The 24,743-nt window shown below is 49.8% G+C and overlaps 2 protein-coding genes across 2 annotated transcripts; one reads left to right on the top strand and one right to left on the bottom strand.

The window, feature by feature from the left end:
• Window positions 1-643: 643 nt before the first annotated feature.
• On the top strand, window positions 644-2,959 carry LOC128726542 (DENN domain-containing protein 2B-like). Its single transcript, XM_053820357.1, has 2 exons — window positions 644-2,434; window positions 2,499-2,959. Exons 1-2 carry the CDS (start codon window positions 644-646, stop codon window positions 2,799-2,801), a joined length of 2,094 nt encoding a protein of 697 aa, XP_053676332.1. The 3' UTR covers window positions 2,802-2,959.
• A 2,135-nt stretch (window positions 2,960-5,094) lies between these two features.
• Window positions 5,095-23,746, bottom strand: LOC128722798 (unconventional myosin-XV). The gene is made up of 9 exons (XM_053816479.1): window positions 23,621-23,746; window positions 21,513-22,606; window positions 17,110-21,451; window positions 16,782-17,028; window positions 15,608-16,713; window positions 7,164-7,744; window positions 6,813-7,035; window positions 5,585-6,721; window positions 5,095-5,512 (listed from the first exon to the last, which is right to left on the bottom strand). Exons 1-9 carry the CDS (start codon window positions 23,744-23,746, stop codon window positions 5,351-5,353), a joined length of 9,018 nt encoding a protein of 3,005 aa, XP_053672454.1. The 3' UTR covers window positions 5,095-5,350.
• Between the last annotated feature and the right edge of the window lie 997 nt (window positions 23,747-24,743).

Below are 24,743 nucleotides of genomic sequence, written 5' to 3'. Positions count from 1 at the left end.
ACTTTTGTCTAAATTAACTATTCCACTTAGTTCACTGTAAAAAAGCCTTACGGTTTATTGGCGAAGTTCTGTAAACACCTAAGCACGTTAAATTCTTACGTTCCTGCGAGCCGGACAGAATTTGTCAAAAGAAAAACGTCAAATTCGTCGTACCAAAACAGAGCCATTCAACGTTCGGCACATCTGTCAGCTTAAAAAACATTTGAATTGTATAAACCTTGAGAAATAAAGAATGCCAATATTGAATAATTTTCTTTATTGCACAATCACGAACGATAATTCATTTACTTTTGATCAACGTTATATTTTTCTCTCTGAAGTTATTTTAAAAAAATAATAAATAATTTAATACATTTGTTTAGTTATTTTAGTCGAAAAAGAAACTGTATTCAAATTTACGCAAAAAGTTGTCATAGTAGATGTCCGATAGTTCGCATTCCGTGTTGTGATTGCGTGATAGCAGAAAAGAGCTGGCATGACAAAACAACTACTTTGTGTTTCGTTCCCGCTTCTGTTATGTTTTCATTTCCTGATTTTCTGCTTTCTGTCATCAAAGCGGGACTTTTTTTTAAGTGTATACAGATTATTTATGCAGAGTAGGCAAAGAGTGCAAAAGAAATGAGATAACTATGCGTTGCTCAAAATGTCGAAAAAATTTGTCAAGGCACAAAATTCGCAGGACAGCAACAATAGCAGGGTGCAGAAAATAACAGAAAAGTTTGAAACGCTCATAACATCGCAACAGCAACAGGTGCATCCTCAGCAACACCAACACCCATCCGTCCAGATTTCGCAGTTGAAAGGGCCCAATTTTGACCGCGACAGTCAAAAGTTTGATCATACGACTGTTGAAGTGCGCGATTTAGATGCTCGGCGCGGTATCAAACGTTCTCAAGCATTCCGCCGAAGCACGTCGAAAACGGGCTCGATTAATGGTGTTACTGCAACAACCACCTCAAACCAGCAGCTCATTCACACGGACAGCATTCGGGAAGCACTAAACAAACCACTCCCGGTTGGTCCCCCACCGGAGAAACCTCCCAGAACGTGGAAACGTGAGACTTCCGATGGAGCCGGGTTTGCCGTGGATGTTGATCGGGTTACGGAGTCCCAGCACTACGAGGAGGTAAACATGCTTATAGAAGCCGCATTCCAAGAACCAGAAAAAAGGGCACATGAATCACCGTCGCGGGAGCAAATATCTTTGAAACGGCCCGTGAGTGAAGAGCATCGAAAGCGACTTCGAAGGTTGTCGCGTTGCGCTGAGTTAAACCACTACACCCAACAGTATGGCACAATCCGGGTGTATGATATTCCGGATAAAGCAGACACCTCTGGCGCTGTGGAGTATGAAGCAACGGATACCAAAGGATTGATCGAACGCTACAACAGATTGAGCATTGTCGAAGCTAAACCACGCTCTGTGGGTTTGCAAACGTTGTTCGAATATTGCATTGTTGTCGGTTACGATATGATGCAAAACAAAGCGTATATTAAGAGCAAATATCCTACGAAGAAGCAACTGCATAAGTTGATTGAAGTATTTGTTTATCCAGACAACGGGGCTCTGGTGAGGAACGTTAATCAACAGTACTGTATCATACTAACCGATTATCCCCAGCGGTTGTACGGATTTTGTCGACGAGTACTGCCGGAATCATCAGAATTTTGTATTCCATTAACCTATTGCCTCGTAACGAAGTACAATGAGCCGAAAGTATTTTATAAGCTTCTGGAGTGCATTGAGAGCCAACATGGAAATGGCCGTGTGCCGGAACTGTTAATGGAGCAATTTTACGAGCAGAAGCTCCCGCTAGCCGGCGAAAAACTTGTTTTGACGCTGCCAGTCAGTTTTGAGATTCGACCCATCCCTCAAGAGGCAGAACTACTGCCTATCATCATGACAATAAACCGTCCCAAAGACTTACGCTTAGAAAAAACGGAACTATACGATCTTTTTAAATGTCTCGGTTCTGATGGGCTTATGCACGTATTTGAATGCCTACTCCTCGAAAAAATGGTGATATTATTTAGCGAACACATATCGCTATTAACGTCCTGCGTGCAGGGTCTACTGTTAATACTCTACCCATTCCAATGGCAGCATATTTTAGTAACGATCATTCCGGACCACTTGCAACAAATGCTGGAAGCACCCGTTCCTATGCTTGCCGGCACCTTGCAGCCTGTACCGGAAGAACTATGGGTTGACGGGAATGCGTGTTACGTGAATCTAGATAGGCGCCTCGTGCGTCCAGTAACAAAGGAACAGTACTCAATTCTACCGAGCGAGCTGAAGAAACCGCTAAGCGTGTCGCTAGAGCTCGTGAAAATATTCGAAGATTCCCAAGAGCTTGCAAGTGTGTTGATCGGAGGCGCGTTTGTACGCTTTTTTGTCGAACTGTTTTCAAATTTGGATCCCTCCACTTATCAGGTAAGTACATGGCAATTTTGAATACGTTGATTGCTGGACTAATCTTTTTCGTTCAATATTGTAGAAGTCTTCATTCTTGGAACTGTTCGAAAATCCCGAAGTGAAGCTGTTTCTCAACTGCTTTTTGGAAACTGTGATGTTTGCAGACTTTCTCGAACAATGGCCTTCCTCCAAAGACGTAGGAAATACGCGAACCAGTTTAGGTAGTTTTGATTACACACTGTTCAATTCCAAGATAGCAGAAAAATCGCAAAACAAGTATTGGCATACTGTTACATTCGATGAAGTTGTAGCCAATTCTAAACAAATAGAACGCAAAGGGAAAACATTCATGTCGAAAGTGAAGAGTTTGATGAAAAAATCTTAAACAAACCTATGTTTTATGATGATGATAAAAAGCGTAGTCACGCCATAGTTGAATGAAAAGTATGATAATGACGAATTTTAAGTGTTCAATGCTCTAGATAGCCATATTGACCGGTTTTTTAAATCTTTTACAAAAATACCTGTAAGCATTTGTTCTGGTATGCATCTAAATACGTTTATAAGGGGTATGAGTTGATTAAGTTGACTCAAAATAAACCGCAAATAAAACGAAGCATTTTAAAATTTTGTTGACCAAACTTGTGTTGTTATTTTGTACATTACGTTGAGAGTGTTGGACACGATTACCCATGGATGGGTGGTGGTAATGGATAACAAATTAGGGGTTTAACGTGTCAACCAATATATCAGCCATTTAATGTTAGTATTGAATCATTTAAAACTATATTGCACATTACCTTTTTATACAGATACATGAGAATCATCTGAACAGTTTTTGTTTCAAATAAAGAGTTAGCAATAATATGAAGCTCAATTTTCTCTGTTTGCATGAAGGTGTTGGGTGTAATATTTGGCAGCATTTGTTAAAACCTCCTTCGAATCCTTTTAATATCTATATTTGCTTTCGCAATTATGAGTAAGATATACATATTAAGTAGGAGGTTTTTTTTAGAATCATTTGGTCAAATTGCTCTCATATAAATAAAATTTATAAAAACATAACCGAAGTACTTTTTTATCAGGCGCTTAAAGACCTCGCCCTGATACAGAAGAATCTTGAGATATTTCCAGCGAATACATGATTTCGGGGCTATTGGCGAAAGCATCTACATCATTCTATATCAACATATGCATCGCTATATCCAGAATCCATTCGTTCATAGCCGTTCTTCTTTGTCCAAATGTGTGACTTAAGAAAGCATATGCGGGTAGGTTCGTCTATTGCCAACTTGGGACAAAACAAGTTTCCTTAAACTTTTGTGAGCTTAATTAGCAGCTTCAATCAAGAATATCGAAAATCTATACTTTCTTTCTTCCCATTATCAATTACGAACCAAATCTGGATTCAATTCTGCTATGCAAGTAAAAAGCAAATGTAGACAAAGTGCAGCTTTCAAACAACTATCGCTCGCTGAATATATATCGCCCAAACACTCGAATGATGCTCGTTTTGGTAGATATTCTGCATATATTTACAGAAAGTTAGTAAATGAAAGCTCCCATGCATCTTCCGGTACTCATAAAATTTCATTAATTTTGCATTGGCTATGTAGAGTTTGAAAAATATGAAAGGGCTGGAAAGTAAATGCCTCAGGGTGGAAGAAAAAGAAACGAGATAGTTAATCATAGTAACATAGTAACAATACATAAGTAAAATATATCAAAAGAAGAACAAGAAATATATCAAAACAAGAATTGGCGAGAAATATATAACGCTTATGTTGGACGAGTAAAAAAAAATTAATTATAAATTTGAAGAGTGACATTTGGAGCTATGAAACGATCCAACACCAAATTGCGCATCACTAGGGTGAAACAAGAAAAAAGAAACATAAACAGTAAATCGCGTGGTTTTGCAGTAGAGAACAGAAGATTTAGTAAGGGATATCCTGTGTACTACGCACTCCACAAACTGCTTCGAATCAGAAGTCTTTGAGAATGCATGAAATGTGAGATATTTTGTACATTGATACGTCCGGTGTTCCTCAACGGACTTTAGTTCGGTAAGCCAGACCTCCTAATGACGGCTGTAGCCGGTAGTATACGATTTCTGGAACATGTTGTGAGAATGCTCGTATAAAGCCCCGCCTGAAAGGTGTTCGACAGTGAGTCACAAGAGACCAAGTGCCCACTAACTTCGACGGGAGACTAGCCTGATTCAAGCATTAGAGCCAAAATGGTTTGACGGTACAATCCTTACTGTAGCCTGTCGGGGTTCATAAAACTGTTAAAAAATATATCGGAGTGAACTAGAGATGCCAAAAGGGCGTGTAGAGGAATAATGGATGGAAATCGACGTGAGACAAAGCATATTTGATACAAAAACAAGAAGATCCGGAAGGGAAAGATGAATCAAATGGGGAAGAATAACAAGTAGTTAACCGTGTCGATGATGAGTTTTCATAGTGCAACCACAAATATTCAATTTTCATTTTGAAGGTCTGTTGTTCTCAAAATTAATGCTCGCTCTAAATGAACGTAAAAGTAATTCCCTAAAACAACATCGACCCGAATGAAGTCGGGCAAATAATCGCTACTTTATTTAAAATGCATATATTTTCAGCAATATAGAAAAATGTAATCAATACAGCATGATACATGTGGTGTGTATTTGTTTGCATTTGGGATCGATCGGTACAAAATGAACTGTTCCTGTCGTTCGATTTAAGACAACGTTTATCTGACTGCATATCCACCCGGTATGTATAATAAGCATACGATTTATGTGTATTTATAATCATCATCTTATCAGCCAACTAAACCACACTCGACCTACCTAAAGCATGTATGCAATAATCGTAAAAACTATCTATCTCTTTGCACCAAAGTCGTCCGGCTGGAGGCGCGCGCAGATGCCAGGGATGCGTTCTCCTACTCCCGGCGATCCCGTTGCTGCGCCTGGGCCATTGTGATGTACTGGCGAACGAGTCGCGAGATTTCGTGCGCCTGCTCGGTCTGCACACGGATGACACGCTGTTGGAGCAGATTGCCCACTTTCATGTCGAGAAAGAGTGCCCCATCCTCTGAACGTACCTGTGCCACGGCAAAAGAGTGTAGCGAATTAACATCAAGTGGCGGTTTTGCGAGAAAAAGCGTGATACTTACCTTTCGAGTTGAAATCACTTCATTAAATGGCCAATGCTGCATCGTCTCGTGGGTGTTGGGATCGAGGAACAGCACCCCCCGTCGATTGAGGGCGAGTATCAGCTCGCGCCACATCGGGCTTGGCTCCTCCATGGGATTTTCGTCCGCCCACACGCGCTTTACGGCGAAAAAGCTGCTACCAAACAGCGGCCAGGACGAGAGTACGTTCAGGAACTGTGCCTTCACCTGGATCGGGCTCAGACCGGCCACCGATGGCCAGGCCGACTGCACCAGTGCGACCCATTGAGCTGGGCGAAGTTCGCGCAGTGATAGAGCCGGCTTGGGCAACAAAAACTTAATTTCCTTCATCGCCGGCAGGTGGTTGAGGTCGGCCGCACGGTGCAGGATCGCCGCAATGCGAGCCATATCACGCACGTAGTCCGGACTGGGAGCTCCACCGTTGGGGAGTTCGAGCAGCAACCCTTCCAGGTAGTCCGGCGCGACTTGATTGAACAGGACCTCGATGTAAAGTGGCGTCGGGGCCGGGTCTCGCTTGAGTGCAAAGTGCCACACCGATCGGCAGAAGATCAGGTAGAATGGTTGTCCCGATTTGAGCAGCTCAGTCGTCACGTCGAGGATGTACTCGTCTGCGGCCAGTGGCATGGTAAAGGCGTCACCCTGCACGATGCAGTACAGCGAGAACTCCTGCTGTTCTGCTGGCGATTCTATGCCTAGCAGCGAACACAACTCCGCAATGACATCACCGACAACGGTGGAGCACCGGGTGTTGACGATCCGCTCGGCGCCCCCTGGTAGACGGTAGATCTGCCGGCGAGCTGATCTGCCCGCAGATACGGCGGTAACTTCTTCGACGCTAGGGACGTTCTTGCGGCCACCACAACGTGCCGTTTTACGCAGGTTCGTGAGACAAACGGCGGCTGTGCCGTGACACGGACGGCGCCGATCGGAGGCGGCCGAGGTTAGGTGTTCGATCAGGTACGGCCGCAAGGCGTCTGAGCATCCGAAGTACGCCGCCAGGATGCTGAGTAATCGCCAGGCTCGCTGCGCCGAATCAGGACACGCCGATCGGTTGGCCGTCGTCTGCTTCATCAGCTGACAGTACACCTCATCGCGCAGGGTGAGATGCTTGTGGCAGTGCTAGAGGAATAGGAAAAGTTGGATTTATGTATGCTCGAAAGGCAAATTGAGCAAAAGTCCTCGCTGGAGGACGCGCTTTTCGGAGACTTACCATCAACACCGTGTAGACGCACTTGACCTCGGAGAGTTCCGGATCAACGGCTAGATCGCCGCAGTATCGCAGGACGCAATCGAAGCACTCCAGCGCTAGGGGAGTCAGATCAACCGGAAGACGCAGTAAAGGCGCTCGTAACGGATAACCCTGCCATTTGACCAGGTCGGCGTGCTGGTTGCGCATGGCGCGTTTGTCGGATCGGTTGGATTTGAACTCGTCACTGTGCGGGGAAGAAAGCGATCAATCGAGCCACGTTAGCCACGCTAGCTGGGCGCTACTGAAGAGCGATCGCCGCTGTTCAACGGATCGAACCGCCCTTCGGGTAACCGGTTGGTGGGTGGTACTTACTCCGTACGGAAGTGCTGCATCGCGAATTGCAACAGCGAGTGCTTGGTCAGTGACGTTTGCGTTGGGGATGAGTCGTTCTCATGGTGCGCCACGATGTGCATGTCGCTGTAGTTGCCGCCTCCGTTACCCATGGGTGAGCTTTTGTGGTTAACAATCATGGCCCCACTACCGGCGCCGCCTCCATTGCCTCCACGGCCTGGACCCTCACCTGAGCCTCGCTCACCGTAGGGGGAATGGCGCTGTTGTTGTTGCTGCTGTTGACCATTTCCGGCGTGTTTGAGACCGCCGTGGTTACGCTCGTTTCCGTAGGCACCCATCGGTGGTGAGGATGATTCCGGCAACCCGTGCTCGATGTGCATATCCTCGAAATCGTCCAGCAGCAGTTGTTGGTGGTGGTGACCGCCATGATGGCCCGGGTGCGCCAAATGGTGCAAATGGTGGTGGCCTTTTTCCGTCGGTGAGATTTGGTTCGGTGAGCCCGGACTATTGACGTTGGACGTTTCCAGTCGCTCGAGCGGCACGTTGAGAGTGGCCGCGGCTGCTCGTACGCCGGACGAGATGGTCGAGCCCTTCGATTGGGTCTGCAACGAGTCGGAGGGAAGAAACTGATCAGTTTGGTGAGGTTATAGGTTCGCTCGAACATGTTATTAAATTTCGAAAGCCGCATCGCATCCCGGCAATCGACGATTTTCGTTATGCTTTCTTTATTGCCCGGCAAAGTGCGAAATCGGCGGACGAAAACGCTCGCAAGTATGCTGTATGCACACCACTTTTTCAGTCGCTTGTTATTGCTGTATTTGTATCGTAATTTTGCCCCAACATGCCAATGATTGGCATTTAAAGGCCTGCATGCTAATAGCTACCTCATTTTATGACTCTAATATTTTTTCCCCAAAAAGTGGCCGTAATTCAAGGCCCCACGGTAAGCCTACTAATTTTACAACAAAAAAAAATCCTATTCAGATCACTATAAAGGTCTTACAACGCGACTAACAAATACGTAAATGGGAGCAAAGGCACGAGACCGTATATCGAGGTACAAGGTGGGTATATCAAACATTGGTGCTACACAGGCTTTTTTTGTTGAAGTACTATTTTGTTAGCTTTCCAGCTCATTTTACACCGTACAAGCCACTGTTTAACTTTCATCCATTTGTCGGTGAGCTGCATTTCCGCTCCATTTGCTAGATTACATAAAGCGAAGTTATGCAAATGCAGCCGTGCAGCTAACGGTTCGTACAATCGGCGGAAAACGTGGAAATGCGATAAACGCAATAGTCGCTGCTAAAGGTGTTACCATGGTTACACGCACTTGACACCGCTTTTATTTGGTACCTGCAAGCGTTACTTCGGTTACTTCCGATGAAGACTCGCTGGAAGATGGCAGACTCCTATTGCCACCGGAGAAACATTGTAATTAACGTGCGAACGTGATAATTTCCCGAATAAACCAATTAAAAGCGAATCCGATCGGTTTGAGTGCGTCTTGGCAGCTCAAATTTGGCTTGCCATTAATTTTCACGCGTGTGTCGCATCGCGGGGAAAGTAAACAATTTGTGAAATGGCCGAATTGGCCCGGCACGGAGGAGATGGAGATGGGCAGGAAGAAAACCCGAAACGGCCCCCGCCGCGGGGTTAATCGATGAAAAGGTAAGAGTAGGTAAAAAATAATAAAACCAACAGCACAGCGGCCATATTGGCCGGTGAAAAGTTTTATAACGCGCGTGCGCGATCATCATCTTGAGTGAAAAGGCGCGCAAGCAACGTGACATCAGAAAAAAAATGACGGTATTTGGCGTGCATTTTCTCGGTCTCTCTCGGTTCCTTTTTCTTGTGGCGTTTTTATCGCGGTTTGCCATCGTTTGGCTTTACAATCACTTTTCCTCTGATTACTACAAAAAACACACACACACACCTTCAATGACAGCGCGGTGGAAAATGTGGATGGATTTTTCGTCTCTGTTATTTATGATAGTAGAAGAAAGAGTCTTTTACCCAAACGCGCCTGGCCGGCGCTTCGGTGGTGAACAGGCGGTAAACAGACCATTTCGAATGTGCCATTAGTATGAGCGCATAAATAAATATTTTTTTTTCTCCTCGAGCGCCAAACTTTCCAAATGCTTTTCGCCGGCCGAACTGAAGATAACTGCAGCCAGTAAGGCACGTCCGGATCGATGCTTTCATGCGGGAGTTCACCCTTATGTCGGTGACCGAGTTTGAAGGGATGACATTTTGGGGTCTTCTTTGCATCAACCTGCGGCTTCTCAAGCGTAATGGAACGCGTTACATCACGGTTCGCTTTTTTTCATATCAGCTCGCATCTGCTGCTAAGCAAATGGTTCGCCTTTAGCAGGCTCGTACGTTTAATTAAACTTCTCACAATAACGCACTTAACGCAGCCTTTGCCCAAGCAATTGATTTTGAGCCGCAGCTTCCGATGGCAACTCCGCTATGAGATGCGATTGATGTCTATCATTCGGACGGTCTCTCGCATGTAGTCAAAATAAAAACGGGTTTTCGGCGTTCCGATGCTCGTCCCGTTGCACGGAACAAACGCACGTAGGGATTATAAAAGCGAACCGATTTATACGCTCCTTCTCACTCCTGCGCGGCTTCATTCAGCTCAATGATAAGGTGCTGCTGCATCGGGGTCGATTAAGTTATTTTTCGCCTCTCTGGCTGGCACTATTTATGCTGCGCCGAGCGCTCCGGAATTCAATTGAGTTTCTCCTGATTAACGGAAGATGATTTGGTTGAAATTTACATCTCCTCCGTGCGTTGCCTGAGGCCGGAGAAAAGCGGCCCGGGCGGGTCGGTCAAAACGGTACCTTAGGGCGATAAAACCACTGGCTTCGTGGGCTTGCAGCCAGCGTAACCAATCGCTGATCGAACGTAGAGTGCTTTCTTCTCCGGCTAGTGGCTAAGATTGGCATTTTAAGACCCGACACTACGCAGAGAACAGTTCACCCAAAATAACAGAAACGCCCGCGAGAAGAGTGGATGTATCGAAAAACAAACATAAAACACACGCGAAGGTGCATTAACCGCAAAATCGATTACGCGTTTTTCTGCTGTTTTTCTTTTAAATTGCCCCAAGCTGCGGTTTACTCTTGGAGCCGCGCTTTGCATGCCGCTCGCGAGCAAATTTTCTTTGGGCAGAGGAAATGGCACACAAAAGCTGTGAGCTACACCGCCATTGGGAAACCTATCGCTTGTATAATGGCAATGTTGCAACAAAACCCTGCCGATCGGGATGACGGAAGGGCGCAACAAAAAAAAAATACGACCTCATCAGAAGGCGCACATCGGCGGATCGACGATTTGTGGTCGGATTGGAGGCTCCCGCGTCGTGGACATCGGTCTCAGGAGAAATCCCTCAGCTGAGAAAGCGAAGCGGAGATGCGGCCACTTTGCACAGACTGGCTCAAGACGAGGGTTCGAGGAAAAGGTTGGAAATGGAAAATTAATGATCGAACCACCTGCAATTCCAATACGCAACAACCGTCAGAGAAGCAAAACGGGCAAAAGAAATCAACCGATTTATGATCGTGCACGTTTGCCACGCACGAGAGTCGAGTCGATTGGGAGCAATTTCCTCTAACACACACACACACACACACACACACACACACACACGCACGCACACACGCAGATGCTGCCCGTAGTTTTCCCGTAGCCGTGTTACCTCGGCTGCCTCCCGAAGTGTCTCGAAACGGGCCAGGATCTCCTTCACCGACACTTTCGGCTCAATCGGTTCCTCGATGATCGTTTCCATACGCCCAACGGATCCGGAACTTGCGATGCTGTTCCGGCGGTTTTTCATCGAGGCCGAAACGGATCCCGAACCGGTCAGTGTGCCACCATTGTTGCTGTTACTGCTGGTACTACTGCTGCTCGTGCTGCTGCTGGTACTACTGCAGGCGCTACTGTTGGCACTGTGAGGAGTCGCTTCCATCGCCGAGACCCCAACCGGGTTGGCATTTGGGGACGAGGAACACGACGACAGCGGTGAGGTGGCATTAAAGAGATGTCCCGCTGTCTTCCGACTACCGTGTCCACCAGCCGGCACAACCTCGTCCTCCGCCATGATGTCCGGTTCCTGGCCAGGATCGGCTTCATGACCTGAGTCATTACGCCGCCGATAGCCGCAGTTGGTGTACTCGCATCTTTCGTGCGATTTTTCGAGAAATGCCTTAATCACGGGCCCATCTAGGGGCTGCACGTTCTTAACATCATCCAGATCGCTGCGCCGATGCACATCAACCCGGATCTGTCCAGTGATGCGACCGATCTCAGCGATCGAATCCGAATCGGACAACCGCTCCATATCGTCGGCATCTTCGGTGGGATCGTCTCCATCAGAAGCGGCCGGTTCCGACGACTCCACAAGGCTGTCGATCGAAGGTGATCGGTTCAGGTTGGTCGTCGACTGTGTGGCCTGAACTCGCCGAGTTGGACCTGTACCAGATGCACCTGTTGTACGGTCACCCCCAATGGGACTCGGTGTAGGAATGCCGTCGTAGCATTTGTACGAACTCTGCAGTGAGTCGAGACTCCTGCGATCATCTAAAAGGCTCATGGTGAGACCACAACACCAGCGAAAAGTGTAATGTTGCTAGCTAACACACCTTTGCGCACACGGACAGGACCACCAAACACACATTAACCCCGGAGCGATCGTCGGTTGCTTTCTTCCGATCGATCAACCGGACGAACGGAACGAGTTTTCGAATCACCACCACTCTCGACCGGCAACCGGGCCAGTGCGGCCAATTTGCGGCAATTCAAAAGCTAACTGTTTTCCACCAACAACTGCGCACCTGTCGGGAAACGGTTGAGGCGGTGGGCACTTTACACTTCGCAAACGCGCTCTGCTAACGTGCGTCTTCTGCAGACATATCGAAAGCAACTGCTCACTTCAGCCTTTCATGGGATGCCGTTAGAAAAATATGCTTCACCATCAACACACCACACGCGGAACACGCGCGTCCACGAAATATACTTCGCCGTAACGGCTTATTGGCGCCTATCGTTCGGCTGTTTTTTTTCCTCTTTCTGTCCTGCTGGGACTTTCACGGAATTCGATAGGTTTACTCGACCAACCGATCAGGATGCACTCACAATCACGAGGATTCGGTGCACTTTACGCATCAAAACTCGCACCAAACCACGTGTTAGATCGATTCGTACGCGAATTTTCTCTCGTCCCGATCACCAACACCGTCCAGAAAGGAGGTCCACCTGACCCAGATCGTCACATCTGTTGGCTGGGCAGATCGTAGCCCGCCACCGAAGGCACGTTTCCACCATTTCCACCGGACACAGTTCGTGTTTATCGTGGTGCCTTAGCAACGTCGAACTCCGGACCCGTGGAATGCTGCGCGATCGCGGCTCGAATGCGAACTAACCGCTCACGCCGAACGGCTCCTCTAGCAGACCCACAACACGTACCGGAGCGTGTTGATGGGCCCAGAGCGTGAAAAAAAAGAAACCAAAAACCTGCACCACCATCGGTGGAAAAAGGAAACCCACGCCTCGCTCACGATCGCGATCTCTCGTCTGCGTGCTGGCCGGTTGCGTATGGCGTTTGGACGCTCTCGCGCGATCACATGGCTCGAGTGGAAGAGCTCTCGCGTGGCTTTCCACGTACGCGGACTCGGCCACGAATGGAAAGTTATCGAGTGGAGCAAAACGTACACGAGAGCAAATGCGCAAAAGTTGCAAAATGCGCAACCAAGTAGGTCCAACAGATGTGAGTAGGGTGAAAAAAAAACTAAAACGGAGCAGATTAAAAACAAAACCCGTACTCGAATCTCGCGGCCGACCTGTTGGTTGGGTTGGTTGGGCATCACACCCAGACCTGAGCTTATCTCGCAGGCATTATCCGTCACGCAGCCGACCCACCATGCAGCTTGTTATCCGATCTCCGGGCGCTTTGGTTTTGACTATCACTCCCTGGTCCGTGATGCCCGTGATGGCCAAGCTCATCTGGGGTTTGGGAAAGTAGCGTACAAACCCACAAACACACACACCCGCTCACATACGAGTTGTGGTCAGACTCTTCCTCACATGGCCGCTAGCGCTCTACCGCAGGGTCTGTTGCGGTCACTTTTCCGCTTTTCTAACGGCTTGTTTCGTTTTGTTTCGTCATTTCTTCCCATTTCTGCGCTCCCCGATCCGACGGGTCTTCCGCCCACCGACACAATCTTCTTGTCTTGTTCCCCTCGCTGGAGGGCTTTTCCATCACCGCGGATCATGGTGTGGTATTTTTATATTTCACGTTCTCCCCGAACCGCGGCTGCCGCATCGGAAATTGCTTTACTGCATGATATATGAGCGATGAGGTTGAGTACGGCACAAACTGTCGAGTGCCTTCATGTCAGCATGCACCCTTTTCACGGCGATGCTTATTGCGCCGGAAGCGAGAGAAAAGAAATGAAACACTTCACTTCTGGGATGCATTCGCGGAGAGAAATGCTGTGAAACTGCTCAATTTCTCTTCGATCGTCTGACGATTCGATCTTGCTTGCCGGTGAAAATTCCATCAATCGAGGAATAAACACAAAATAAACGCTACTTTGATACCGCGATATTTTTTCCTAGCTGCAATGGTCGCGACAAATAAGTGCTCTAATGCGATGCTTCTCGCACCTTGAACCAAATGAGACTTTTTCTCCAACAACGCTTCTAGCTGAACGGGCTTTAAATTAAACAACAACACGGTTACAGCATAAAACCAAACTCCGGAAAGCATCCAAACACGCCTCTCGACGCTTTGCTTCGAGATGGTGACAACGCATCCGGATGCAGGTAATTGCCAACTTTCTCACTTTTACTACCGAATCGCATGCATCGGGCGAGAGATATCATCGATAATTTCTTTGCCATCATCGTCAGCAGCTCTGGCTGCACAAACGACGATACGATGAAAGCTTTTTGCTTCCAGCTTGAGCTGTCCGTGAATTGGAATAATTTTAAATGCGTTCGTTAATGAACTTGATCGATCAAGGTGAGACGTAGCTCGGCGCTTGGAACGCTCGAGAATGCATATTAATCGTCCGGATCCATTGGTTTCGGTAGGGATGCTACAAATGACCAAATGGAGTGTGTGGGCAACCGTCGAGATGATCACGCAATGTGATATAATTCCGAGCACAGGGCTGGAACCGTTAAAACGTAGGGCGTACGGCTGCATAATACGCCCGCCGGGGCCGTCGAATGTGGCATGTGGAGCCCTTGTTGAATAATTATTCGATCGGACCTGCATGTCACATGCGGTTGCACTCGAAAGCAGACGGACAGCAGTGGTTCGGTGAAATTGTACCACACAGCGAATGCTAATGTTTTGCTAATTAAGATCGTGTGTTTGGATAGGTGCGTTATTAGAGCCTGCTGACTGATTTTACTTTCAACGGCGAGATATGCAGCAGATATATTTTAAAATAACTTTCTCAAGCTTCATTTGCTATTCTTTGTTCAGTTCTTCGAACTATGCCAATCTAGCCATATAAGAAGCAACAATTTTCAGTAAGTTTAATAATTTGTAGCAGTGTAACATGTTCATCTAAAATTGTGTTTTTATATGGAAAATTTACCTTTCAATCTGCCTTTGCAATTGGTGATGCAAATTAAAAATTAGTTGATTTACGATGGTGTAATAAATAAAGATTTAAATTATATCTAGCTGGTTTTTCAAACATTTTTTATGCTTAAAATTTAACACACATCAATTTTAAAACAACACTGCAATGCACTGTTGCATTGACGCACTGATTAAAAAGATTAATTCACATTATTTACTTACGAGATCCCTCGTTAAAAGTGTACTAGGGTCCTTAATAATATATATATATATATATATATATATATATATATATATATATATATATATATATATATATATATATATATATATATATATATATATATATATATATATATATATATATATATATATATATATAATATGTTGAGTAATATAAATATTTTCGAAAACACGGATCGTAGCAATACTAGAAAAAATATAATGATAGAATTTTTAGCGCTGAGCCTAAATTAAAAATGAGGGAATATAACCAAACATGTCTTTGCATTAAGTGAAATGCAACATGAAGAGCAATGCGTTACGAAACGTTCTATACACTGCCACAAAAAAAAACGTCTACATGTAACGGCTTCTATCACAACATTTACTTCATAAGCAGCACAGCATAATCACAAAAAAGACTGCACAGGTCTACAGTAACCAAAATAAAATACAAAAAAACAAAACAACCACAAGGAACGTGCCTGTTTCGGGGGTGCGTTGATGTCTGACGCAACGCGCCCTCACCAGAACGCATTATCATGTGTTAAGCAATGTTTGACATGCTACAAAAGCAGTTTGGATCCGCAGCATGGATCCACAGCTTGGATAGAAATATGAATATTAAATGATCACCTACCTGTCGGTACTCGGCGAGATACGACTGCACCATCAACTGGATGGCATTCGCCTTGGAGGCGTGCAGCACAATGCGAGCTCCAGTTTTCAGCGTCAACTGCAGCGTGAGTGGCCGCGGTAACGTGGTAACACTTTGCACGTCGTCGTACGGGATGGCGCGCTGGATCGTCAGAAACTCAGGCTCCTTGCCCGCCAGATAGACGCCCATATGCGAGACGGCCAGCAGCGTGCCCTCCTGGATCGACGGTGACCCATTCACGACGAACAATCGGGCGAAATAAAGTGGCCAGCCACGCGCCATATCCAACACGTGGCGCTTAACGATCGCACGCACGTGTTGCTTTGAAGTCGCATGACCATTTGCGGTGATACCATGACTGCTGAGTAGGTTCACCGCCAATCGCTTCTCCTGAGGTGATATTCGCATGCACGGCGTCACACCGAACACGTCAGCCGTGATCTGGTTGAACAGTAGATCGAGTGCAGCTGGTGCGGTGACGGTTTCACTGGGCCGGAACACCTCCTTGCGCACGCGCAACGTCCAGGAAACGCGGTTGTACGTCAAACAGGCCGCGGCAGGGGCCTTCAGGGAGGGATTTACCTGCACCGGCATCACCGGAGCGGGCGGATCGGACATACCTCCGTCATCTAGCTTCTCGCTGTACACCGAACCGTTGGTTGTGGCAGCCGACGTCTTTCGCTCGCGCTCCTGAACGCTCTTCTGAACCATGTGCGTCTTAAAGGTGGCGATCGAACCCGGGCTGTGATTGTTGGCGGTGTATTGCTTTTGCTGCTGCTGATACTGCTGCTGGTACTGCTGCTGATGCTGCTGCAGGTGCTGCTGCTGGTGTTGCTTGTCCTTGGAGTAACCGGCCGGGTGGAACACTTTGTTGCTCTCTTTTTCTCGCTGGAGCTGTGTCAGCTCGTAGTTGCGCTCACGCGCCTCGCGTTCCTTGTCGCGATCGCGCTCCCGAGGATCGCTTGACGTTGACGACGGTCCTTCGACTTCCGACCGGTCCCAAACCGACTCGGAGAAGTTCTCGCGATCGCGGGATCGCGACCTGGACCGTGAACGTTCCCGTTCGATGATCATCTCCTTTTTGAAACCTTCGACGGAGTAGAAAACCACACATGAAAACTCGCGCTCACACGTTTGCGATCACACACACACTTACTTGTCTCGTAGACGAGGTCAAGTTTGGCAGCTTCGGCGCGGCCCCACGAATCTAGAAAGCTGTCCTTGGCACCGAAAGTGTCACGCTCCTGTCGCTGCACGAATGAAGGAATTTCCGACTGGCCCTGGTGGCCGCTCGAACCCGCCGCCATGTTGCCGTGAATCGGTGGTGGTGGAGCCGGTGGCGTTGTGTTAGGCGGACGGATCGGTGGTGGTGGTGCTGGGCCTGGCGGTGCCGGAGGCAAGACCTAAAATTCAGAGCAAAAAACCAACCTCTCGTTAGAATGCATCCATTGCATCCCGGATCAGGCCGGATCGAGGTCACTTACCGTAGGCCATGCCGTGGCTGGAGCGCCTTTTTTACCAGCCTCCATACGCTGCACCTGGCTCTTGACCGAAGGAACATCCGCTCCAAGAGCACCCGGAGATTTGGCACCACTGGGAGCGTTCATGCCACCAAGCTGCTGCTCCAGCATCATCCGGCGTGTGTCCTCGAGTTTGGCCGGTGTGCGTTCCGGTCGATCCGATTTGGCGCTAGAAGACCGCACGGAGTGACCCGCCGTCACTTGCTCCAGCCGTTGGCGCATCTCGTTGCTTAACTTCAGCTTTCCAACGCTGTTCGGAGTCGGTCGATCGGCGCCAATGTCAAAGCTACGTTTGGCCGTCCTCGACGCCGGTTGCCCATCGGATCTCTTCGCGCCATCCGAACCATCCCGCGCACCACCGTGTTCATGCGGCTTCTGATCGATTTCGAATTCTTCCCATTCGACGCCGCTTGGTGATCCGACCGGCGACTCCAGGTTGCTGCTGTGCTGGGACTGGGGTGTGGTCTTTCGGTGGTTTTGGCGAGCCATCTTGAACTGAATGAAGTTTTCTTCGGCGTCCACATGCGTTGGGGCTCCTTGGGGCGGTGGCCAACGCCACTTGCCGATGCGTACGGTTTTCGCACGACCGTATGGGTCGAGGAACGGGCGCACTTCGAACGGATCCTTCAGTTCCAGCGGCGGTGGAAGTGGTGGCGGTGGTGGCGGCGGTATCAAGTTCGATGAGGACGAGTCCTTGCGTCCACGCAGCATCTCCGAGAAGGACGATGACGCCGCGGCCGATGGAGATGCCGGTTGGCCAGCGCGATCAGACGAGTCTGGCCGAGATGTGACCACTTTGGAGCTCATCTTGCGAATCGGTGAATGTTGTGCGGCCGCTGGTGATCCGGTGGCACCACCGTGCTTCGGAGAGATCGCTCCTGGGGCACCCGGAGACCCGGAGGATGAGCCTGGGCCATCCTGCTGGGTGAGCAGCGTCTGAAGGGCTTGGTTCTGGGCCATAAGTTGCTGCTGGATCTGGATGTTCTGTGCCATGGCAGACTGCAGGAAGGCCCGCTGCATCTGCTGTTGGTAAGCGGTACTGTCTACACCGGGAGGAATGCTGAACACCGGCATGACCACATCCGGACCGACACCGCCCATCATCAACAGTGAGCCCGGACCGGTACCGGCCGAGGGAGTAGAGGTCGTCGTGGACGACGAAAAACCGTTTGCAGTAGCGTTCTTGGCCTGATGTGCCGTGCCTCCCTTGGTTGCACGAACGATTGTCTCACTCCGTTCGAGGTCCGTCAGCGAACGGTCCGTGCGGACGGACGCGAGGACCTCACGCACGAATTGGCCACTCCCGCGAATGCTAGCCGCCAGCGAGCGCGCATCCGACAGCTCGTCAAGCGATCCATCCAACACCGGACTGAACAGATCGTCCAAGAACTGGTCCACGTCGGAGGCCTGCGATGGCACACGCACGCGTCGTACGTGACTGGCCAGTGAGGGAGCCTCGCTGGTATCGGACATAGCCGACGAACGTACGCTCATTTCGGACTTCTCTGCGTACTTCAGCGAGTGTGATCCTGAAGACCGTTTGCCGGCATACTGCGACTTCACGAACCGCGGGTGTTGCTCCTTGAGCGGTGCGATCGTGTCCACCGAGCGGTACTTGTTTCCGATCCGGTTCTCGGCCAGTGTCAGCGTCAACGAACTCTCCGGCTCGTCCACATCCGGCAGCGTTTCATCCGGTTCACCCGCCAGCAGATCGTCGAGAGACCGCGATCGACTCTTGTCCTCATAGAAGGCGCGTTCCTCACGCAATTTGTGCCGTGACAGCGATACGTCGTGGGATGTCTTCCGGTTGACGCCCGTCGGGTGCTCCATCGAGTGTCTCGGTCCGCCGTAGTCAACCGGATCGTGCGTCTTTTTGCCGGAACCTGTAGCTGTGGCCACCGGGATCAGCAGCGGTTGGTCGTGGGAGTTCCGCTTCGCTGACGGTGGCTCCGGTGGTGGCACCTGTGGGCGTTTTGGACTACTCGGTTCGATTGTGGAGTCGCCCACGCCTCCAGTGGCCGGACCGGCGTTCGGTGGGAGCTTACGGCCACATCGCAGGATGTCACTACGCACGGCCGGGAATGCCGGTGGAAGTTCCTTCTCTGCGACAAGGTCCAGCACGAAGTCTAATCCGCACGAGTCGGTCATCTGATCCGACTCATCAATCACTACAGTCCAGCCCAGGTTCGGTATGCCAAAGGCGGAGATGGCCAAAGCGGCCGCTTCCTCGCAGGTGGTCCACGAATCTACGGCTACCGTCTGCACGCTGCTGTCGGGAAGGCTGAGGCCTAGCGCGGTATCCGACAACCGGGAAGAAGCTCGCCATTCGAGCCAGGACGGTGGGAACAATCGGCACGGATTCGTCTGACCGGCGTTGGCGTTACGCAGCAACTTCTTCAGCAACTGCTCCTTCGTGTGGGTGGGCGCGTTGTCCACGATGAACTTGATCAAGTACTTGCTGAAGGCCGAGCCGGGTTGGAACGCGGACAAACAGTGGGACAGCAACGTCCACAGCTTCTCACTCGCGGGTTCGTCCGCGCGATACACCTGGTTACAGATCTGCACCAAAATCTCGTCTCGCAGGCCTCGCGAAGACAGACCCTTATGCACGACGTAGTCCGCCAACAGCTTCTCGCGGTGTGCATCCATCGTCGCATCCGTCGTCCAACGGATGATAAGCTTGAAGATTGCGATCGCATCCTTGAAGTCCTGATCGCGAGCAGCCGCTCGGGACAGGAATGGTGCCGAGATGATGTCCCGACGTGGTGCCAGCTTCACTCCGTTACAGTATACCGAGCTGAACTTTCCGAAAGCGAACTGGTCCAGATCAGGAGGTAGATCAGCCGCCGAGGGTGGTCCGGGAACCGTACCAACCACCTTCACCAGATTACGGTCACTCTGCTGACCAGCCCAGCTCTCGGACTTGGAAAATATGAACGCCAGCTCAGCCGGAATGTCGAGTGGGACGGCCGAACCACGTTCGACCTGCTCCTTGGCGAGCCGTTGGGCCGTGCGTTCTTTCTTGAGCCGTTCAGCCTCACGGCGCCGTTTCAGCTCGTTCTTGAGCTTCGCGTACCGTTTGCGTTGTACGTGGCCCTTATACAGAGCCTGATACCGGATGACCCCGTGTTTGACCGTTTGGAAACGGTGCCGATCGCGATATCCACGCCAGTAGCGCTGTATCGTGACCGCCCCACGGATCTCTCGCTGCACCTTCTTGCGTGCAAGCATTCCACGCACGTTCCGCTGGATAGTGACCGCGGCCAGTCGCAGCCGATCGGCCCGACTTGCCTCGAGTGCTCGGTGTAATGCCTCGCGCAAAAATACCCTGGTCGCACCCAGTTGAAAATCGGGACCCTCGGTGGTAGTGCCCGGTAGGGCGTCCAACACAAACCGGCACAGCTCGCGATAGGGCGTGCCCTTCGGCATGGGTGTCTTCATGAGGTGACGGTAACGCTCAACAAAATGCTGGAACCGCAATCGCACCGGGTAACCCGACTGACGGATCTTGATCGTGTCGAGCATACCGAGGTAACGCAGTTGCTGCAGCACACACGGCATGTCCATGCGTAGCGCCTGTTTGTCGTTGTTTGGCTTGACGCACCGCACGAACCACGGGTTACATTTGGCCATCGATTGCAGCAGTTGCTGCAGCGAGTCGGAGAACCGGGCGGCCACTGTTGGTGTGCGAGGTTTCATCGTCACAAAACGCCCATTTGAGCCCTTCGGCAGGGTCTTGCCAACGTCACGTTGAGCCCTCAGTTGCTTGGTCATCTCACCCACCAACGGTTCTGCGCTCGAGCTTAACAACTCGATAACGTCCATACGCAGTGCATCACGGTTCTTCTCCAGGAACCCGTCCACGCAGTACCACACCTGACCGGCGTAGTGTGTGATGCCGAACTCCTGTGCACCCACCCTTGGACGCGAGTACAGCTCGTTAAGGGCGTGATTGTAGTGACACTTCTCGAGGAAGCTCGAATCATTCGCCCGTGGGAAGTTCGACTCGTCGTCCAGCAGGTGGAAAATGCCGACTGGCTTCTTCGCGAGCAGGTGGATCACCGGCAGATTGTCTTCCCACTCCAGGTTAGTCCACTCGAGTCGTTCGCGTGCGTACTCGGCCTGTTCCAGCTTAAACACGTGCTTGTTGAAGTACAACTGCAGGCTCTCGTTCGCGTAGTTGATGCACAGCTGCTCGAACGAGTTCTCGGCCAGGTCCTCGAACCCGAAGATGTCAAGAATGGACAGTCGCTGGGCATCGTGCGTGCCACCCCGGTGCACGATTGAGTTGATACGCAGCACCAGCCTGTGATGGAGGAGAGATATAGGTTAGTCTATGCGACATTAGTGCGCAACCGTATACGTACCAGTTGAACAAGCCTGAGTAGAGTGCCTTAGCCAGTGCATCTCGGGCATCTAACGCCTGGTCGATACCGAGTGGTGTGTAGAGCCGTTCGGAGCGTGTCTCCGTAATGCGTGAGGTCAGCGATTTAAGGATGCCCTCAGATGGCAACTGCAGCAAGTGAGCAGCCCACTTGATTTCGGCGTCTGACCCAATTTCAACACCTTCCTGTCCATGGCGTAGTTGCCGTCGGTGGAAGTACACGTTGCCGAGGTGTAGCACCGAAGCCAACACCTTCACGATGCCCTCGCGTTCACTTTCCGTCACTCCAAGCACCTGCATGGCGCTCTGCAACGAGGCCCAATCCATCCGACCAGGAGCACAGTCGGAACCGCCCTGGTTAAGGTAGAAGTACTTGTCCGCCTCCAGCAGGCCGTATTTCATGCGTTCCGGCTCAGACAGCCCACCGAGCAGCTCGTAGAACACGTGATAGTTACGTTCCCCTGCCGCTTGCGTGACAATGCGCGACTTCTCGAGCAGATACTGCGTGATCTTCGCGCCAATGATCGCGCCCGACTTGAAGTACACCTCCAGGTACTTGCCGAACCGGGAGCTGTTATCATTGCGCACTGTTCGCGCATTTCCGAACGCCTCCAGCAGCGGTGCGGCCTCGAGAATCTGCTCAGTGATGACTGTAGAGGCCGATCCTCCACCGGGAACAACCGCAGCTAGGTACTGCATCACCAGCTTGGTGGACTCCGTTTTGCCCGATCCAGACTCACCGGATATGACGACGACCTGTGGCGATGGTAGAGCGGCATGAGCGGCAGATCCAATCGCAAAGAGATGTGGTGGCAACGTGCCCAGAGGCCGACCCGAGTAAAGCTTGGCCATCTCGATGCCGTACGATTCGGGGAACATTTTGTAAGGGTTGATCGCGATCAGGATGCTGCCCGCGTTCGTGTAGATCAGCCCGTTGTCATAACGCAGCTTCAGATTCCACAACAGTGATGCTTCGTGCAGGTCTTCCAGCTGCGTCATGTCTTCAACACCCGTCTTGCCAAGGTCCTGCCGGGCGCGGATGTTTCCTTCATTCGGACCGAGCGTGAAGGTTTGCGGCTGGAGTGATCCGAAAAAAAGACATCAGAAAAAAAAAACATCAGTGGGGTTTGGTTAAAAGCTCAATTTTCCGAAGCTAGCCAAGGTGAGTCAGTTTTCCTACTTCAGGCGGTACATCTGTCGGCAGTAGTGTGTTGCGTGGCGGTTTCCTGATCCTGGGAACCGACGGCTTGGTGGCACTTTCCATTCCGTCACCGGGGGAAAGTTCACTGACCGTTTCCATTCGCCTTTGACGACGACGAATACGCTGTGGCAGCAGAGACAACGACTGGCTCGGTGAGGGAGTGCCTCCTTTCTGCCACGGTTCCAGGTGGAAGGTGACCGTCCGCATTCGGGACACTGGAAGCAGCCTTTCAGGAACCTTTGCCCTTGGCGCCCTACAGTCGAGGGGCCTTTTTCGCTTCTAAACAGACCCACCAACCATCGCACACGCGCCACAAGCTCACTTTTGCTTTCGTTCGTGATAGCACCACCAATGCAACTGCGGTGCACAAACCGATTGCAATTGCAACCGATCGCGATTTGTGGCGGCATCCCTTTCTTTCGATGGCGGGTGGCGGCGAGTGCTGTGAGTGTAAAAATAAAATAAAAAAAGCAACCGGGCCACTTCTTCGTACTGCCGAAAGGAAACCCACCGGGTTGCACCCGCCAATCGATCTGGGAGGAAAAAGCTGCACAAAGCTGCGTTTGAAACTAGTTTGACCAGCCGCACATGCCTAAGCAAGCAGTGCAGTTGCAATATTCCCGCTCCTACTACCAGCGACTAGGCCAAAGCGCAATGTTTAGCGCTTATTCCACCACCATTCATGACCGCTGGGGATGGAGTGAAAAGAAAACCCGAGAAAAAAAGGCAACCATATCTCGTGTGCAACGTGTGCGTGCGTGCCGCCATTGCTCACTTGCAGCCGAATCTGCATCTACATCCACGAAAGCTGCACTTGGGTACCGTTGATGCGTGTGAGCTTTGCCGAGAAATTGCATGGTTAATGACGCGCGGTGGAAAAGGCTACCTACCTTGCCGTTGATAAGTGCCTGCACGATGATCATCTGGGCGGCACGATGCACCTCCTGAATCTCGCCCGGTAGTGGATGACCGAGGCCAGGATCAAACCACACCAGATCGCCCGTGGTCCAGTCCATGATGACGGTTTGAAGTTGTGTTTTTTGTAGCACCGGTGTTGAGTGTTTCGATGTCACTAGGTTAACTGTATCCTGCATAATTGAATGGGAAATGTAAGAGAAAAAAGACGTGTCACTTGTAGGATTCACATATGCTGCTGAAAGTGGAGCTGCTGAATTTGTCAATAATTCGTGATTATTTTTTAAATTTTTTGCGATGAAATCTATGTATCCATCAAGCATGACGTGATAATTCCTATAAATGTGCCTCTCACTTAAAATAATTTAAAAAAAATAACGATATGCATTGATTTGCACGATTTGCATATACCGTGTTTGTAATGAACAAATCCTAACCATCGCTAAAGATGTATGCAAATATTGAACGATTTATTGCCTTAGTACACGGCCGCTGTCCATTGAAAAACATATGCACGCATCGAACGCTTTTCCTGCAAGTTGATCAAACTAAAAACTACGCTGCAATAAACTCCAACTGCACTGTAAGTGTTTAAGTTAACTGGCGTTAAATTGATTTCAATTTTCAAGCCTTTTTTCCAGTGCCGTTGAAGCACCCGTAGAGTGCATGCTAATCGCGCGATCGCATAAATATTTCGAGCACCAGGAGATCGTCTGGCCCCTCTGTATAACGCCCAGTTCGTGGAAATGATCCTGTACTCTGCTCATCAAAACAGCCACATCTCAACCAACCGGCCAGCTAATGAGGCCAGTCAACTGGAGAAGCGTATTTTGATCGACGATTTCGTTGGTGAAACTATCGCCCGGTACAAATCGTTGGCTCGATTATCGGTTCCGTCTTAGCGGGAACTGGCCGGGAAGTGAGAGAAACTCCGTAATCTAGATCTTTACGGGTTTTGGGATGCCAAACAATTCAAACCCCCAGCCGCATGGGGTTTTTGTGTTTTAGTTTTTCTATTTTGTGTACAAAAAAAGTTTGGGGAGGTTTTTTGGGAGATCTCCCAAGCCACCAGCTTCATAAGAGAGCCGCGTTTGTTGA

The sequence above is a fragment of the Anopheles nili genome, chromosome 3 (genome assembly GCF_943737925.1).
Source record: "Anopheles nili chromosome 3, idAnoNiliSN_F5_01, whole genome shotgun sequence".
Classification (NCBI taxonomy): Eukaryota; Metazoa; Arthropoda; class Insecta; order Diptera; family Culicidae; genus Anopheles; species Anopheles nili.
Note: the sequence above shows the minus strand (reverse complement) of the source record. Positions and strands in the feature narration are given on the sequence as shown.

Excerpts from the sequence above, each read along its gene's own strand:
- LOC128726542 (XM_053820357.1), top strand. The coding sequence starts at position 644 with ATGTCGAAAAAATTTGTCAAGGCACAAAATTCGCAGGACAGCAACAAT. Across the intron at positions 2,435-2,498 it reads TGGATCCCTCCACTTATCAG|AAGTCTTCATTCTTGGAACT; the intron begins GTAAGTACATGG and ends TCAATATTGTAG.
- LOC128722798 (XM_053816479.1), bottom strand. The coding sequence starts at position 23,746 with ATGGACTGGACCACGGGCGATCTGGTGTGGTTTGATCCTGGCCTCGGT. Across the intron at positions 21,452-21,512 it reads TACTCAGGCTTGTTCAACTG|GCTGGTGCTGCGTATCAACT; the intron begins GTACGTATACGG and ends CCTCCATCACAG. Across the intron at positions 7,745-15,607 it reads ATCTCGCCGAGTACCGACAG|ACCCAATCGAAGGGCTCGAC; the intron begins GTAGGTGATCAT and ends GACTCGTTGCAG.